General features: G+C 39.3%; 1 protein-coding gene across 1 annotated transcript in view; it reads left to right on the top strand.

The window, feature by feature from the left end:
* The first annotated feature begins 7,293 nt into the window (after positions 1-7,293).
* OSBPL10 (oxysterol binding protein like 10) overlaps positions 7,294-19,977 on the top strand; it is a 121,103-nt gene continuing 108,419 nt past the window's right edge. The window contains 2 exon segments of the mRNA XM_075745741.1: positions 7,294-7,605; positions 7,607-7,776. Coding sequence (XP_075601856.1) covers positions 7,462-7,605; positions 7,607-7,776 — 314 coding nt within the window. The 5' untranslated portion in view covers positions 7,294-7,461.

Below are 19,977 nucleotides of genomic sequence, written 5' to 3' on the forward strand. Positions count from 1 at the left end.
AATTCTGTGCTGTGGGGTCCTGCTGAACATACTGTTGCCTATCTGTTATATCAGCATTAAACCAGCAGAACACAAAAGAATTAGCCCAGCATTTGCATGAATTAGGCAATATGCAGCACACTCCTTTTATATTTGGGGTTTTTTTTAACTAATCTTGTTTATTGTACTATGTAAGAAATTTTTCGTTCATGTGTTTTTCACAAGCTATTGTAATTTGTCTGTTATCAGCCAAAATATAATGTCTCAGTGGTGAACCCTGGCAAACAAAATGTCATCCCTAGCTTGGGATAATTGCATACATCACACAGATTCTAGAGTTAATCAAAGTATAACCCCCAAGACTGTAAGCCCCCAAACTGTATAACGCTCCAAGTCGTACTGCCTTTTATTGCCTTTTACGTACTTATTGACTGGCTTTATTGGTGAGAGCTGAAATTTAGAACTGAATGGCAAAATGTATTTCAGTAGTTTACTGAATTTACAAGGTATTTATTTTGATAGTATAAAGCAGTTAAAATATAGGTATAATGATTTGCTTTAAGGGTCTTGCATTTTGTGTTAACATTGCTCATAAAAAACTAGGGAATCTCTGTAATTAGCCCAGCTTCTAAAACATTGTCATGAAAAAAGGGAGTCAACATTATGCTTGTTTTAATATGAAGTTCTGCAGTTTCAGAAAGTGTTTCAAACATACTGTCTGTTGGCATGTCTACATATTTCGATCACACATATTGAAATACCTACCAGTATTTTTAATGCAGATTTGTACGTAAAAAAGGAGTCAGTCCTGTTGCATTAGAAACTTCTATTCATTTCAATTAGGTTTCTGTAGATGAAAATGCTTGCAGAACGGAGTCTGAACTTAGCAATCTAAAGTACTTTCTGCATAAGTAGTTGTCAGAAAGTTTTATTAACTGAATTTTTGTCCTTTTATCAGTGCCAAAAAATCTTAAATGTTTGTGGTTTGGTTTTGATTTCTAGTGCATAGTTGTTGGTTTTTGGTGTTTTGGGTTTTTTTTTTGGTTTTTTTTTTTTTTTAAACTGTCATCCTATTTTGTGGTGGATTCTAACACCACCTAAATAGTATTTTTAAAGATGATGTGAGTAAAATACACCTCTGCTGTGGATGAATAAGGGGATTAGAGATTGGCCCAATTTGAATGGGACTGGTTCTTAAGCTATAAGATACTACATGCCATTATCAACCAGCTATACAAATTGCTGTTGGTGGAGTATGAGATCAGAGCCCAAGTGGCATAAGATAGCATTATATTATCAATAAATATACACTCTGCAGTATAAATGCTCTATAGCAATAGATGTAAATATGGTTTTGCAAATTAGGCATAAGATTACAGGTACATAGATGTTTCATTCAGAAAGTGGATGGACACTAAGCTGGGTGTTTTTACAGTGATATAGAACCTCATGCCTAATGAATAATAAATGTTAAAATCTGACAGATTCCACTGGAACCACTCAGCTCTCCAAAAAAGGGGGATAAAAGAGAGTTTGAGCACTGGTTTGAGATATGATATAAGAAAGCGGCACTGAGTAAACTCAGCCTGGTCTTGAATCTGAATTTGACCCTTAGTGGGTTAGTGTACTTTTCAAATCTCTAAATGTTCAGTTATAGAGCTAGAAAAACATTGAATAAAAATGCTTGCACACTGTTAAGATTTGGTATATTGACATTTATCTGTAATTCCACATCAAACCAAAACAAGTTTTCATTATTCAGCAGGTTATACTAAATAATCTCAGTGTTTTCTTCTGGCCTCAGTGTATGAATGAGTCTATTTTTAACAACTATTTGTGACTACCTATAACAACTGTTCAAACATTAGCTGGCACAGAATAAGCCTGTTCCCACTAGCTAAAATACACAATATATAGTGTCAGTGATATTTATGCTCACTTAGTTTATGCACTGGCTTCCTATTTGTTTCCAGTTGCAGTTCAAAGGGTTGATTCTAGCTGTACAGAAAATACTTTTTGTCATGGTTGTTGTATACATCACTTTCTCATGCACATTTAATGACATCCAATGCAAATATATATAATATGCATAATATAAACTAGTATTTCTCTCCAGCTAACCATCCCATAGTTTGTATTCCAGAAGCTCAGACATTTTGATTCAAGTTTTGTTTCAACTAGTCTAACCTGCAAATCACAGAGCAGTGCATTGTAGCTGAGTAAACAAGCTATGAGAGTCTAGCTTGGAAGCACAAACCTCAGTCCAAATGAATTTGCAATGCCTCGTGGTAAATTACCCTGCACGCAAGTCTCTGTTTCCTGGGCTTGATTGTTTCTGGCAGCAAAGGTAGTTTGGATACTTTTGCCATATGCCATGTCTGTCTTGACTGTTTCCCTGTCACCAGCTTTAAGTTAAGTGAGGTTTAGGAGGATGGTTACGCTGGTGGATGAGAAACCTGGATCAGAAGCTGCTGACAACAGGATGAAGCATGGCAAAGAGGCACGTTTAGCATACATTGCAGGCTTACAGGCACCAGGGAGGGAGGATAAGATGCATACTGATTCAGCAAAGCTGATGCTAAAAGTTGGCAGACTGCAAAGTAGCTTCTCTATGTTCTTGAAATCCTCAGGTCAGAACTGTTTTACTCATGGATGACATTACTAAATTTAATTTAAATCTAAGTGAAACCATTATATAAGATAGAATATAGTATGACAATTCTTGTACTGTGTTATGAAAAAGTCCAGGATAAGTGTGGTCGCAGCTTCTTTTAGACCTTCAAGTCCAGTAATCTATGCAATTGGATCTGAGGAAGGAGAAGAGGACATGCTGTTGATGTGCACTGTTCCACCTGCTGCATTCACCCTCTGGCAGGTGCTGTAGACAACTGGGGAAGGATTAGCAAGAGCAGGCTTGGTGCAGGTGTGACTGCGACATGAACAACTTCAGGGATTGTGTCTGAGTCATTCCAGTGCTGACGTCTATAGACAGTGGTGGTAGAGGTGCACAGTGGTATGTTTTTGCCCTAAGTATTGCCTGCAGTTTAGTGACAGATGGCTTTAGTCTCCAAAGCTTATGTGAAATGAAGCAGTGTCTCAGGACTCTGTCGGGCAAGAAGGAGGAGATGATAAAACTGAGCAAGCCTTTGGGCATTTCCATGGACAGGTTCAATGCTTGAATGTAGGCTGAGCAGAAGTAGTTTCTGTAGACCATATAGTTAAATTCCTCCGTATGATTATGATGGTAAGAAATTGTGTGGAAATCTGGGGGGGCGGGGGGAGGAGGTGGAAAAAGAAATTGGAAAGTAATTCTAGAAAACTCTTTGCTAGGGGGACCATTAAAAAGTTATAGAAACCCAAACCAAGATGACCAGGAAACAGAAATTGGCAAATAGATTACGAGCTGACCTTGTTCTAGAAGTTAAAAACTGTGTAGATTAGCAAAGGATGGAGAAATGGCTCTGTTTCCTGATAAGGGTAAACAGTATTGAATTTACTTACCAGATGTTTTGCTTTCTAAAAGGTGGGATAAATAATGAGTTATTTTGATTCTTTTGGGTACGTAACTAAAGAGGCAAAATTTTGGTTTGGTCAGAGAGTGAACATAACATTCTAAAGGAGGACTGTAACGTAGCAGCTGTGTTACCTTGGAAACAGTGAGAACCTTCATTAGGCAGGTTGCTGTTAATAAATAGCTAATTAAGAATACTTGCAAACAAACCATACATCATGCAGTATTGCATCAGACTAAGTCAGTATGTAATACCCTGAAGTCTAGCTCTACTGGGACAGACCATTAGCTAGTAAAAAAAAAAACCACTACAGGTTCAGTCATTTTGAAGAACATTCATAACTGAAAATAAAAGAGGTTAGGGGGCTCAGTGATATCAAGATTGCTATGAAAGATTGTCCAGCTCTGTTAGATTGCAACAGTACATACATACGGGAAAGGGAAAAGAGATAAGAATTATGTATTCTTTTGCTTAAATACAATCTAAAAGCTGCGTAGAGTGCCAGTGTTTGACTCAAAAGGACCTTTGGTTAACCAAGGGGAAGGAATCCTTAGTATATAAAAGCTGCACTATAGGTTATGTCAAAGGTCTGTCTAGTCCAGTACTTTATTCCTTCCAATAGTAGGTGCTTAGAGAAAGACTCAAGAACAGGGCAGGGATTGTTTCATCAACAAAGTAAACAGTCCTTCAAGCAATCAGATGTTTAGGGGCCTTTCTGAACTTCAAATACATTCAAAACACTTTGGTCAACCTTGTTTAAAGGTTCTTCAAAAACAATTGCTTTTTAAATCTTTCTTATGTTTGGCATCCAAAACCATTTTGTAACAATGAGTTTTACAAGTACAAATGTGAAAAAGTATTTTCTTCTGCTTGTTTTAAACCAACTGCCCCATAGTTCTTCTTTCATGAGAAACAGCGAAGAATCATTCATATTAACCTGAATACTGTTTCATACACTGGTTGTCTCAAAAAAATCCCTGTTCAGTTAGCTCTCTCATAAAAAAGCTAGGGTTTATACCTTTTCTCTTTTTACTCCATCCTTTTTGAAGGAATATTATAAATGCAGAGTATACAGACACTGACTCTACTATAGATTTATATAGCAGCATGCTATATTTTTGTTTTCCTAATGAGCTCATCACAGCTGTTCACTTGATTACCCTTGAACACTGAGATGGGGTTTTCAGAGGACTATTTAAAATGACTCTAAGATCTCTTTCCTGAGAGGCTACAGCTAATTTATAGATCATCATTATGCATGCATAGTAAAAGCTGTTTTTTCCCCAGGTGCTTTACTTCGGGTTTTTAGCAACATTAAATTTCAGTTGCCATTTTATCAGTGATTTAGTCACTACTGTGAAATCCTTCTGCTATTTTTTGCACTTGATTCTAGTTTTAACTATGAGTGAGTGAAGGGATTCTGATTTAAGAAGATACTGAGTAACACAGATCCCAACTCAGAGTAGTGGTTTCCCTCTATTTGAAAAGTGGCCGTTTATTCCTGGGTTTTGTTTCCCATCTATTAACTAGTTTATAAGCTGTAAGAGGACTTTCTATGTTATCACATCACAGTAATCCTTCTAGCAGCAGCAAAGAATGTTTTGGGATTTTGCAAAATTCTCCTGGGGACATAATATACTTGCAGCCTGTTGTCCCTTCCATTTCAGAAACTCCCTGATGAGGACAGCATTGTTACTGGAGTTTATTGTATAGAAAAGTATGGAGAGGCTTTTCTATACCTGTGTAAGAAAGTTTCTTTTCCTGAGACAATTCTCTTCCAAAAAATTCTGTGGAAGGCAGAAAAAATTACATTCATTCTTTATAATGTAGAACATATATAGGTAATGTGTTGCAGTGGCTGATATGATGACACTGTTATTTCTTTAAAGCATTTTGTTCCACTGTTTTGGGCTGTTGTTGTAAATGATTATGAGGAGAAATGCAGGGGTTTCATGCTTATCTCCAGCGAGCAGGATCTGAGCTTCTGCAGGAGCATGCCTTGTTCATGCCAATGTCTTCTGAAAACTGTGGTCATCAAAAGTAGTGAAGTTGAGCCTAAGAATGAGGATTTTGAGATTGTGGTCATGGAGTTTCTTTCCATGGTAAACAATGATTGGGGAATTTTACATGAACATCTGAAGTAATAGCTCTGGATTGAAAAATTAACTACTCAAAAATATTTTGTTGTAAAAAATAACTAAGTTCATAATCTTTGTACTGCAAGAGACGTGCCAATGAAATACTAAACTAAAATTCAAGTTTCCAGACTGCAGTGCCTCAGTATTTCGCTACAACATGTGAAGTTTAACTACCCAAAATTCAGGATCAGGTTGCCCAACATTTCCGCTACCCAACCACAACACATATGGTACGATTTTCCAGAGATAAACTGGGAAAATCTAAGTTAGGAGCCCTCCTCTCTATGCTCATTTATATGGGGAATGAAGGCCTCTAACTGTATGTGGATTCGGATGGTTTGAGTATCTACTGAGGTACAGAACATGGAGGGAACATGGTATTTGGTACACTCCAAAAATCTCTAGTATGCAGGAGTGCAAAACTTTCCACAGCGTTAAAGCATAGGAGCTAAGCTCTCTTCATATTTTGTCATAGACTGTCTGAGCTCCTCTATATTTCAGGTCTCCAGTTATAAAATGACAATAAGAATAACTACATCTCTGGTATGCTGTGAAGATACATATTGTAACAAAATAGAGGCACTTGGCTAATGCAGCAAGGATGGCTGTAGAATTGCTTTGAGGGAATGTAACCACGTAGTTTTGTACTGAGCTGACTATACAAGGACCTGCTTAGCTTTTTACAGTGATCTAGAGGTTACATCCTCTGTTTTCAGAAGATGTACCTTAGCCCACAGTAGTATTTTTTGCAAAGTCTGAATGAATGATATGACTGATGTGGTATGTTGATATTCATTATGTGCAGCAGTATATGCTGTGTGTTGGACAGACTTTTGTGTTCCTGACTGCTGGGCACACACATATATCTTGATTTTTCACTGTGTGTGGGCACTGGTCTGTGCTGCTGGTATACTCTGCCATGGACAGTCATCTCCTCGGTGTTACGCTGTGTGGTAACAGGCAGTGATGTGCATCAGCCTGTACCAAGAAATCCCCTCTCCGATGCTACGCTTTGTGCTCTGGTGGGCACAGCTTTTCCAAGTGTCAGTCATATGCTTTGTAGCCTGGGCATCCTCCTCTGGTGGTGTTTCTATGTGTACACCCTGCATACAGCCACTGCTTTCCTTGCTCCCCATATGTGTGCGTGCCGTGTGCGTGCCATGTGGTGCGCGTGTGAGGCCTGTCAGCGATGGAGATGGTGTTTGCCCAGCGCTGCATGGTGAGGCCTCCTCTCTCCCTGCCACATGCACAAGGGCCTCCCAACGTGTACGCAGGGCACCCGCTTCCACTGTCGTCAGCCTGTGTATGTACGGGTCTGCAAGCCCGCCCCACGCCCTGTGCGCTGGGCACTCTTCCCTTTAAGGGTGACCTTTGTGTCACAAGGCGTATCAGTACATGTCATTGCTCGGGGCGCGCGGGCACTCCCGTGTGCCGCCTCGCAGCACCATGCACTCTGTGTGTATGTCATGCCTTTCCCCCTTCGCTGGGTGTCTCCGTGTCTATATGCGTGGCACCCGCCCACGCGAAGGGGGCCTGCGCGGCTCCCGTGGCCCGTGGCAGCCGGCCGGCTCCCGCTGCCAGGGCAGCGCCCTGCCCCTGGCCCGGGCAGGCGAGGCGGCCGAGGGGGCGGCGGGCTCCCGCGGGGCGCCAACCGCCGCCCAACTCCCCTCGGCAACTCGCGAGGAGGCGGCGCGGCGGTTCCCTCGCCCGGCGCGGCCCGGCCCCTTCTCCCTCGGGCGCCGCCCCTCTCCGCGCCGCCTGTGAGTCAGGGCTTTGCCGGGCACGGTAGCAGCCGCGGCCGGAGTGGGCTCGCAGCTCCGCCGCGGGGCTCCATGGAGAAGGCGGCAGCGGTGAGCGAGGGCGGCGGCAGCAACAGCAGCAGCCGCAGCAGCAGCCGCCCCACGTCGGCGGGCTCGTCTCCCTCGTCCTCCTCCGCCAGCCGCGGGCTGCCGGGCCGGGCGGCGGCCCGCGGGGAGGCTGGATGGAGGCGGAGGGGCCGGCGGCAGCAGCAGCCCCGGCTCGGCGGCGGCCAGCCCGGGGGGCGCGCAGGCGCCCGGTGGCGGCGGCGGCAGCAGCAGGCGGCGGGAGCCGGTGCTGGAAGGGACGCTCAGCAAATACACCAACCTCCTGCAGGGCTGGCAGAGCAGGTAAACCGCCGGGCCGGCCCCCGGCGGGGCTGTGGGGGCCGCGTCCTCTGTCAGCGGGCGCCGCTCCTCACGCCCAGCCGCCCTCAAGATGGTGTCCGGGCAGCTCGCGCCGCCGCCCCGACCCGACCCCTCCCCGGCCGCCGCGGGCAGGTAGGCCGGGCTGTGCCGCCAGCCCTGCCCGAGGCCAGGCTCCATTCCCCTCCGCGCCCGCTTTCCTTCATTTTGTTTTACTTGTTTTGTTTTCCCAACCGAAGGAGCAGTTGGGCATAAGGACGGGGCGGGAGGGGGCGGCCCGGTGTTGGGGCGCACAGGGCAACGCGGCCGGAGCGGTGACCCCCAGCGCTGCCGCCGCAGGTGCGGGCGGGGGCAGGGGAGAAATAACGCTGCACATGCTGTTCTGCCGGCACTGTTCCGTTTTTAAGCTCCTTTTCTATCACGTTAGTTTCCTTCTTCTGTGAAGTTATCTTGGATAACTAAAGAATGGGAAACTGGCTGAGAGTGTCCCAAAATAAACAGTGAAAATGCCACGCTTGTTAGTATTGCTTTTTTTTTTTTTTTTTTTTTTTTTTTGCTGCGGGGTGTGACAGTGGAAACAGTTACCTATGTGTTTAATAAGATCTCTTCTGTTGCTATGTCCTTCCTGTTTGACAAGTCCTAATTTATGTTGATACGGTGACAGGCCCTGGTCCTGCCAATTTGTTGGGTGCGGACAGGCTGATGTGCATCTGTGGAAGTCCCAGGGAGGGTCTGGGTTTGAATCTAGTGTCTCAGTACAAAATTTTTTACATAGTTGAAGCCAGCCTGTGGAATTAATAATGCTGTGGTGGCATCTGCTGAAATCAAGAGAGGAGAGTTCTTATTAGTGTTTTACTTATTATTACTCTGTCCTCTTAGTGGATGGATGAGAAAGAGACTCAAAAACTTGACTTTTTAATGTAAGGCGTCATAGTGAAGGTTTTAAGAGAAGCAAATGCTATAGAGAGAACACTTACAGGACTACTTAAAAACCCCTTCACAACCCTTTAAAAAACCCAGGAAAACCCCAAATGTACCAAAACCTGCTGTTGCTTATATTAAGTGATACCAGGCAGTAAGAACATGGGAATGGCTGGGACCTTGATGTTCTGAAAGTAATTTTAACACACTTATAAATGACAGAGTTAAATTGCACAAATGCCAATGATGCCATGATGCTGACTCGTGTGAGGCTAAATCAGTGGTAGGAGTACTGTAGCAGTACTTCCTGAAAAGTTTTAGGAACTGGTCTAATTCCATACACTGGAGGGCATGCATAGGTGCACCGGCTATGAGTGATAATGAATATGCCTAGTATGATTTGGATAGACACTCATCTCCACAAAACTAAGCTGCTTCAGTGGAGACGTAGTGTCTCTTGACTGTCATTTGGTTACTGCAACTGTGCTAGTTTCACATTAGGCTTGTATCTGTTGGTTGATTTATGCAGTCCTCCTGTAGTTTTGTTTAAAAACCAAACAAACACGTTTTGATACCTAAAATACAGGACTAAAATCTATGAGTAAAAATTAAAAGTCCACCCTCCTCCTTTTTTCCCTGATACTTCAATCTCTTTTAGTAGAAATGGTAACTAACTAACTATGTGAGTGATTTTTAAGGGTCACTTTCATGTAATCTGATGAAATTACAAAGTAGAGGTCTTTGCTTGTAATCTTTGGGTCTAGGACTACCTGTTTGTTGTATTTAGGCACAGATTAAATCTCTGATAAGGCTCATAGCTTGAAATAGCATGTATAATCTATGTATGTCCAAGAGACTTTTATCTGCAACATCATGGAAAAAAGATAAATGTTACTTAATTCTACCATAGCACTTGGAAATTAATGTCTGTTTATTTTTAGCAGTCTTTTTTTAATGCTGCTTTATCATGCTTTGTCAATTGCCAATTTTATTTTCTGTAAATCTGGCTGTGTGTGCAAGTGGTTTATGATGACACAGAGCTTTTAGGCTAAGTAACTTTTTTAGTTTGTTGACTTATTCCGTTCAGTTGATTTACGTATCTGTTGTTTGGGATGGGGAATCTGATACATGTTCTAAACAGAACAGTTGAAACTATATAATGTCCAGTAAATGAGCAGTGATCTGTGAGTTCAAGCATGGTTGTCTGTTTGGCCTTCTGAGTATTTGTTATGGAGTGTGTTTTCTGTGAATTGGAGCTCAGTCTATAAGATTTGGTAAGTGACTTCATGGCTGGCACCTACAAATCAATCAAGAGTGTATGTGTTACTGAATAGTCCATAAAAATTAGTTTTGATTTACTTCATCTGAAAAAAAACCACAAGATTGCTTAACCGCATGATTGATACAACCAGATGGTGTTAATAAAAATGGAAAAATAAAGCAAAAACTGACAGAGTTTAGTGATCATGGATTTGGAATGCTCTTCTTTAAAGCTCCTTATCCATTAGCCTAAATAATTTAAATGTATTTAATGTTAGCTTATGCCATGTGGTATTGAAGTTGAAAGGCTTTCTTAGGTTATCCAACATGTACTGTGCAGAGTAGCCTCTACAAGTCTAAAGAAATTATTGTCATTTGAATTATAATAAATTAGTGTAGCTTTTTTATCAATGGTCCTTCACAGGTGTATGCAAGATAGTCTTATTTTGGATGAGGCAACTGAGTATGAATATTGAAGCATAACACTGCATTTATAAGTACTCACTGAAGTAATTGAAGGCCTCAAATTCAGTCAATCTGGAGAGCTACATTACTTCTTAATTAAAGAATTTTGAAGGTTTGTTGTTTATTGCTAAGGAAATCTATTTTTTCAGCTCTAGCAGGTCAGGAACAACCTGATCTGAAAATAAATGAGGTTTTCACCTTTATAACAAGCAGAAGGAATTGCTGTGTGTTTTTTTGTTGTTTGGTTGTTTTGAGGCAGTTTGTGTGATAAATGTGTCAAGGGGCCTGAGCATCTACAGCGTCTCTGCTAAAGTCTGTAACATTCTGTAGATTTACACAGGTATGAATGCAGAGAGCGGAACTTCCATCTAACACACAGACTCTTTGACATAAGAACACTTGTGTCTGGTCTGAGACATCGGGGCATCTGACTGTCTTTACTATGAAATTACAAACAATTATGTTCTCAGAATTGAAGTACTGTTACAAAGTGTTTCTGTTGGGATTTACTTGTTCTATGTGTATGGGAGAGTAGTAGCTTGTATTTTAAATGGAGTTGTGTGGGTTTGATGGACAAATATGTCTTTGTAGAATCATCTCATGTCATGCAAAAACCTATTTTGCCTGAATTAATTTGATATTAATGAAAAACTGCTTGTGGCATTATTACCCTGTTCTTGAACTAGATTGGTAAAATGTTGTAAAAAGTCTTAAAACGCCATTTGCCCAGAGTAGTGGTGAAATTCACATGTGGTCTGCCTCCCCCTTACCCACTTTTCCCTTCAAAATGTTTTTAGTACTTGTAGGGGCCTGTCCTGCAAGCACGTATAAGCCCCTGCATCATCTGCATTTGGGCTGGGGCTTAAATTTGGATTTGTAACAACAACAAATGGAGCACCAGCTGATGGGTGATGTTATTTCCTGAGCTGAACTGCTGTGTGTAAATTGTGTGTTGCCCAGGTGTTTTCTAAAGCATTACTTTGGCCTATTCCTGTTTCCTCTGTCAGTTGATTAATGTATCGTGTTACCAGTCTGCATGAATTGTGCCCAATGCACTTCTTGTGCTTGGGCACCACCAGACTTCTTTTGGGGATTAGCTGCATTCCTTGTATGTCCACAAAAAAGTGTACTTTAGGCAATTTGGGGATTTTTTTGTGCTCAGTCTCTTTACTGGGCTTCACAATGCTGTGGTGTAGTCTCTTTGCTTGTGTAGTTGCGGAGAACAGTTTGCAATCTGACTGCTGCCACCACAGAAAGACCCTTCCTTATTTCCAGTGTCCAAACTGCAGCTAGGATACAGCTGGAAGAACCAGCAGACTTTAGTGCTACTTTAGGGGCTGACTTTGGCCCCCAGAGGTTATGCTGCTCTGACTAGCTTTGAGATAGTTAATTACCCCTAGTAGTTGCTAATACTTCAATGGTACCAGTCAGCCTTTTTCCAGTGTAAAAAATGAGTAGATGGTTAGTGAACAAACTACATGACTATAGTTGTATAGGTATACCAATATAGCTGCTGGGAGGGAAGTCTATCCTAGAGAAATAAACTGTTTTTTAGAATAAACCATACTGTCAGATTCTAATGGTAGATGGTGCCTGAGAAGAAGATAACCATGTGCTTATGTAGTGTTTGTGGAGTTAGCTGAAATGGGAATTTTTTGTGTTCTTTCTAGAATCAGATTAACACCAACCCCTCCACTGCATATTTTTTAGTCTTAGTGTGTTTCTGCCATATCTATATGGGGATTTGTGTAGTGTTGTAATACCTTCCAGGATTTATTTGGGACAGGGGAGATTATTTTAAGGAGCCGGAGATGCAACTTTCTCTCTTTCTTCTGTCACTGGAAGTCTGTTCCTTAAATTCTGGAACCTTGATTATAATTTGCTAGGAATTGTGGATACACTTTAAATTTTCAAGACATTTTGATAATATTGGGCTAACATTCTATGAAAGATTTTACTAGGAACTGTGTTGTCCCTTCACATTTAGATTCTGTTTGTAGCAGGAAGCAATGTGGAAAGGAAGAAAACTACTTAAAAGCAATGTCTTTTAGTTCTGTTGAACAAACAGGATATTTTCTGTGCTGAAACACTCAGGAGTCCATATATCTTATGTTATTGAAATGTCATTAGTTTTGAAATAAACTCGGAATTTAAAATGTCAAAAAATCAGTTATTAGTAAATTCTGTTCTGGATTAAGACACTATTTTTTTTTTTCTTAATCCTGAAACCTATGTAGCAAAAGTAATCACATTCAAATGGGAAGCTTTCTTTTTTTCCTCTTCTCCTTCCTTCACTTTTTGCTGTTGAAACTTTTTCCTTCTAAATACTTACCATTAATGCTCCACGTAAAAAAAAAAGAAAGAAAAAAGTAATCTTTTCAACTGTATATCCCTAATTTCTTTGTAGGAGAATTAGGACTTTCAGTTAAGATGGACTTTGTCTTTGTTTAGTTAGTGGTTGATTAAACGTAACTGTTTTAATCATGAGCTGGTTGATTTAGTTTGAATAGCTTTTTGCTGTTGCCTCTAAACTAGCTCAGTGGGGAGAATGGAGAAGGCTGTTCAAATGGTGAAGTCAGAGAAAGAATTTAAACAAGGTAAGAGGAGGCTGAGAAATCCATCATTCTCTGCCCTTCATTGATGCTTACAAGAAACATTTGAAGAAGAGAACTTTGAACCTCAGGCTGAATGAAAAGGATGATCTTGTGGTTAAGGAATTGGTTTGTGCTTTGGAGACGTCATTTCTGGTTGGACAACTGCCATGGACATTTCTCTTGTACCCTGGCAGGTAACCCAAGTTCTTGTTCTGCAGCTGCTTGTGCCACATGGTGTCAGGGCTGCTTATGCCTATGCAAAGGATAAATTCATATAATGTGTAATAATCTAATGCATAAGATGCATGATGATAACGTAGAAAAAAAAATCTATTTAAAACAAATGAGACTCAGGCATTTTCACTCAAGGCAGTGTATTTGGGATTTGCAAGTGGATTTCAGAGCTGAGCAGCAGTCTTGTACCAGAGGGAATGAAGTGACAGGCAAAACAGAGGTGATCTTCCTTTCACCCAGATGTCACACTTAGCTTTCAGACAGTGAAAAGAAGTGGCAGTTGGCACTAACACTGGAAGCACTTACCCTTATCTGAGTTTTGTTGTTACTAGTTCATCTCCCTGCTAGCTTTTTGAATGGTGATTTCAACGCAATGATAAATGTGGTTAGAGGGAGCACACATGCACCTTGCTGGGTCATTTTAAAAAACCTACCAGTTTATGAATATGGATTTTGTTCATGTAGGAGATGTGACAGTAAGTTGTTAAACTAAGTAATGTGCCTGGAGTCTTTTTGTGAATATATAAGAAAAGTATTGGAAAGACTTCCCCAGTTATTTTATATTTAAAAACAATTGTTTAACAATAAGAATTTAATTGGGCTTTAGCTTCTCCTTGACAAAGTAATCCTAAAATTCTTACTTTGTCCTTTATGATGTATTTAAAAGACAACCTTCTAAGTGAAAAGGATGCTAAAAAATTGCTATAACTATTGTTTTTAATGTAAAATTATATTTGTTAAAACTGTATTATAATGAATGATGAAAACAAAAAGTATTGAATTTGATTCAACTAAAAATGCTGAGTTTGTTCTTTGATCCTAATACACTTCCACAACTTTACTTCAAGTATGTTGGCATTATGCTTTAGATCTTGTAGGATTTTGTGGATATCTTACAAAGATGTTTGATTACTTTTTGGAACCTAATCTAGGGAGACAAAGTTTGCTTAGTATTTAACTGTTGCATGTAAAAATGTTTCAGTAAATGCTAAGTGCTACTGTACTTCTCTTTTTCAAGACAGCATTTGATTAGTAGGTAATTTAACATTGAAGAATGTAGGTCCTTAACTACCCAGTTTCTGTAGCACAAGCCATTGAATTTGTTGTGGTTTCTGTTCCACCTAGACTTCTGTGTTTCTCTTTGGACATCTGAGAATTTTTCTTCCAGTGATAGCGGATTCTTCACTTAGCTATGGGAACAATTTGCCTGGCTTATTTACTACTTAAAAAGTTGCTTGTTGTTCTTAATACATGTCAACCTTTGACTTTTTACTGAATCTCATTATGCTGGTTATGTATGAGACTGAAGATACCTCTTATCAAATTTCATTTCTGTGTGCAGTCTTTTTGGGCAGGCTAGGTTATCTTTTGTTTGTATTTGGAGTATCTAGACCAATGGAATTTTATTGCTGCAAGTCAAGTCTCTCAGTAATTTTAATAATTTATGATAGTTCTGGTTATTATTTGGTATTTCAATGTTTTTCTTCACATGTGGACACCAGAACTGTGTACACTTTCAGTTGTGTTTGCAGTGGGATCAAGTACAGGGGTAATGCATCCCATTTCCTCCAACTCAATATTCCTGCTTAAAAGCTAAAAGACCATTAGCTTTTTAGGTCTCCATCATTATTTTTTGAAAACTAGGTTGTTAATTTTGCCTTGTAAGTTAAACTTGTTAGTCTAATAACACACAACACCGAGACCTCATGTTCCCTGGTGCTGCCTGGGTTCTCCAGACAGGTATCTTCATCTCCATGTTCTTGTTCCTTCCTACTTGCTTTGCTTAAGCTGTCAGGGGCACAACAACCTGGTGCTTGTTATGCTGTTTTCTCCTGATATCTGGTATACTTTTTGATCCAGTAACATATGGCATAGTACTACCGAAATGAGTGCCAGAAGTGTCCAAAATGAAGAGTAGCACTTAACTATCCCTTTTTTTGGATAAGAAGGTGATGAAAAGGAATGCTATGGGAGCTGTCTCCTTCCAGTACGCTTTCTCCGTGGTTAGCATGTTTTTGCATATCTCCAGTGATACTTCATGGGCTTTCTCATGGTGTGTGGATGCCCCATTTTTGAGGGGTAAAAATAGCAGTTAATTATGTGTTTACAGAAAGACAATAATTTTAAAAATATAGTTGAGGAAACTGATTATTAGTTGGAAGAATTACTTGGACAAAATAATCAGTAGATTTTCCTTATCCTGAATTTGTATGAGTCAGTGCTTTTACAGGTAAATCCTCTGTCTTGTAATTAAGACTTTTTTTGTCACTAGATGTATAATTTTATTTTGACAGTATTGGAATGCATGTTGTTTGCTGATGATGGCTTGTTTTCATGTCATCAGTGATATTTATTGATTTTTTTTCTTCTTTCTGTCTAGGTCATTGCTAAACTCTCCAAAGCCAACAACTGATTGTCAAGGAACCCTATTAGAAATACATTCACTCAAATATCCTGATTTAGTTATATTTTGAGGCTGGCTCCATCTTTTAACTGTTTTTCAATGCATTTAATGTGTCTTGTTAATTTTTTTTAATCGCACTTAAAACTCAGTGCTGCCTGCATTGCTTCAATGCTGTTAATGTTATGAAGCAAACATGATATCAGAAACCTAGCAGGTTTTCTGGAGGAAATATGTTTTTAGTAAATGCATACTGATTGGTGATAATTATCTTGCTTTAAATATCTTTTGTTTGTTTAAAAATGTACTGTATCAGCTGTTGTGTTATTTTATTGAGCATTAGATAGGCTGAGGCCTACGCAATTAACTAGGCTGTTGCATTTTTACTTTTGAAAATGTTTGCACAGTGTTGTTCCCTTCAGTTTGGGAACTTTCCCGTTGGTTTTGGTAGAAAGAAGCTGGATGCACCAAGTATTGATGAACTCTAGTGTTTTGAATCATTCAGTATATGCTTGGTGAAACCTAGCAATTTTGTTGGTAATATCTTTCTCTTAAAATTACAGTTTAAAATAAAAGACTGGACTACACCGATATGTAGTATTAATTGCTCTATGCTTGGTGCTCGTTTCAGGACCCTTCCACAGGCTAACTGCAGTTGCTATTATGTGTCTCTCAGTCCTGTGCACCCACTCAAGAGTGTTGTACAGCATTTGCAGGTGCCTCAAGATATTTGACTGAAAAGACCTTAGGTTATCAATTGGATGGTTCTAAGCTGAAATCCCTAAATTATTATTTTTCTGTGGTTTTGAATAAGTTACTACTACAAGTTTCATATATCAAGTACATATTTCTCAGTGACCTGGGAAATGGCTTTGCTTCAACTACACAGCCTTTTAGAGATTACCTGTTGCAGTATTAAGAGTTGTGCCTTGTATAGTGTGCCTTTTATCAGATTCCAAAGATTTTTTATAAAATAAGTCAATAATGAATATTTGATTTGCTTGGGAATGGACTTGCAACATGGTTACGAATTGTGACAGGGCAACTTGTCTAGGTCATTCAACAGTATATTTACAAGTTAGAGGAAGTGCATAAATATAAGTTGGGGGCTCTGTGTCGATAAAGTTTCTGTGTTTATGTGCAGAATTGTGAACCACACTGCCACTTACAGCTATATTGGTTGCTAGATCTTTCATTGAGATGGGATGATGCTTTTACGTAAGGGATGCATACACACTGTGGGAGAATCTACGCACTGGAACCAGTTGGAGTAGTATGTTTAACCTCATGAGGAGAGACCGTGTGTGTGTGTGTTTTTTCTAACTTTGGAATATGGAGAAGACCTTCCTAGTAAAAGGGAGAATAGTTTTAAGCTGGTACAGACAAGATCAGGCATTCTGCTATTATTCTCCTTAAATTCATAAAATTAAAAAAAAAAAAAAGGGGGGGGGGAAGAGGAGAAAATGGCCAATTTCTTGTCTGTTGCTGTTATTGGAGCTGGCAGGGAATTGAAAAGTTGTATCAATTTCTCCATACTGCTTTATCATGGTGATAGGAGGAAGATAATGAACTTGATAATGAAAGATAGGAAGTGTGGGCAAGATGGAGAAGCAAAAAATGTGTCATTCATTGCTATAAGCATTTTGCACTGGCACAACTACTTCTCCTGAAGGTGTGTGTAGTGTTTTGGTTTTGTTTGGTTGGTTTTTTGTGCCTTATCACAGTAAGCTTTTATAGAAGTTCTTGCTCTTGACACAGAATAAAGGGATTTCTTTCTCATCTGTTGGTTTGTTTGTTTGTTTTTAAACTGGAAGGTTTGCCTTCCACACCATACCGTGTAGTGTGGGGTTTGTGGTTGTGGGTTTTTTTTTTTTTTTTCTTTTCTTTTCTTTCTTCTTCTGTTGCCTTTGTTTCGTCTTACCTGGTTACTAGGCTTTGATTTTGTGACTGTTGAGTTTGTGGTCAAACTTGATCTTATTTTTATTATGCAAGTGCAAGGAAAGGGTAGTTTGGCAATAGAACAAGGGAGGAAAGAATAGATGTTAGAATGGTGGAAGAGGTTTAGAAAAGGAGTTAAAATCTCTGGAGGATGACTAATGGAAAGAAAAGGAGCCATGGGAAGGGAAAGAAACAGGAGAGAAAGAAGCAGATACTGAAGACAGCACAAGGATAGACCTTTACCACTTAAAAAAAAAAGTCTGGGAATTCATATAACGTGAATTCAGAATGAAGTCTTGGAAACCCAAGTGAGATAACTTGCTCTTATTTATTAATTTTAATTAATAAGAATGGCACACAAGAAGTAGAGGGGAAATTATTCTTGCAGAATGTGCAGTGCAGTGAGGATTTTTCTCGTTTTGCTTGCTTTCCTCCACCACCTTCTGTAGCAGAGCTCATTTCACATCAGTCATCTACTAGCCTGAATAGCAGCCAGAGGAAGCTACTGACAGTGTCCACCTGGATATATATTAACGTGCCAGAACTTACCTTTGCACCTTTAAAACACAGTATTGCTTATGTGGGAATTCAAGCAGATGTCATGATGAAACTGTTTTCTTGTTAAAGGTTGTAAGTATTGTTTCTTAATTTTTTATTAAAACAGTGAGTATCTGGATTTTGGTAGAACAGTGTTTTTAGAAAAAAATATATGTATATAAAGCAGCAACCTAATGCATAAAGGTCTTTGAAGTAATTGTTGCTTGCAAATCTAAATACACTTTCCTCAAAAGGTTCATGGCTAATACACTGCATATCTCACAACATATTGATGAAACCACCCTCGTCATGGACTCTGTGGACTCTATACATATGTTTCTAAGAAACAGTGGTTGACAAGATACTCTGTTGTGAAGATGGCTGCGTATCAACTGTCAGGATAAAGACCAAACATAGAAACTTAAACTTCTGATTTCAGTCAATGAATTGATAGTCCTAAGTGTAAAGGCAAAGCAAACTATTGGGCTGCAAAGTATTGGCACAGAAAGCTGAAAAGTTCCAACTATCCTAAGATGATGCAGCGTGTAAGAAAGGTCTGGTTTCTGCAAAGCTTTGCTTGAAATAGCTGGGGGTGGAGAAGAGATGGAAATGAGCCAGCATGTTGATCTCACAAGCAAGATCCTTACTTTGTATATTGTAATTTTCTTCCATATGATGCGTAAAGAAATACTGCATGGTCTTGGATATGTTCATTCTTTTCAACCAGGGACTTTTAGACTATGGATTGAAAAAAAAAAAAAAAGAAAGAAAAACAAAAAACTCAAAAGCTAGGAAAAACAAGCAGAAAGGAGATATAAAATTAAGAACCTCAAAAATTCCCAAAGCAAGACCTTAAATTGCCTCTTGCTTTTTTTTTCTTCTATGTAAATAATATATTTCAAATATATGCAAGCTCACAAAAAATGCATCAGTGTAACATAGCTGAGTTCTCAGCCCCTTGTATGCAAGAGTGGAATGAATATTACTTGTTGAACAGGTTCTGACAGTGAAATAATGTTTTAAATGAAACTTGCAGTTGGAGAAATGCCAACATTCATGTGGTTCAAATTTTGAGAACCTAGATGATAAATTATCTGCATCTTGAAAGTGAAAAATAAACAGCTGCTATAAACACTACAGTAAAGATGGCAGAACAAATTTTAAAACAGATGTTTTATTCCATCAACTTGCACAAAAAATACTGTCCATACAGATGTGTTCAGGAACTATTTGTCTCGTAGAAAGTATCTGATAGTTCATATATTCACTTAGAATATATCATAATTTGTGTCTAGAACAGCTATAGTGAATATACGCTCAGTGAATTATATAAGAATTATAGTGTGGAATGAGGGAGGAATGAAGAATTGGTTTGAGGACTGCTGTCTCCTGGCATCATGTGTATATCTTTCTCTTCCTGGAAAATTACCTTTAAAATTTTTGTGTTGCTTTCATGGGTGGTATATCAGCTCCTGTTATGTGTTTCTTCCATATAAATTATATAAGTAATGTACCTGTATCCACAAACCAAAAATAGCTAGGTGAATGTGAGAGAGTTATCAGGAGAAAAATCAAGAAGCCAGATTCTTGGTACAGAAACTTTATATTTGCATGTAACTCTGTGACCTAGATTGAAGACAAGCACACTTCAGGTGAAAAGTGTTTCAAAACTGTTTTTACTTCTTTGTTTTGTTAGAAATGTTATTAATATTTCAAACATACCATAATATATTAAAAGCCATCAGTAAGCTTGCATCCTTGTCAGTATTGCAATACATGGCTCAATAAAAATAAAATACTTACTAAAACTAAGTTGTAGCACAACTGTTCTCTTTT

The sequence above is a fragment of the Balearica regulorum genome, chromosome 2, assembly GCF_011004875.1.
Source record: "Balearica regulorum gibbericeps isolate bBalReg1 chromosome 2, bBalReg1.pri, whole genome shotgun sequence".
Taxonomy (NCBI): Eukaryota; Metazoa; Chordata; class Aves; order Gruiformes; family Gruidae; genus Balearica; species Balearica regulorum.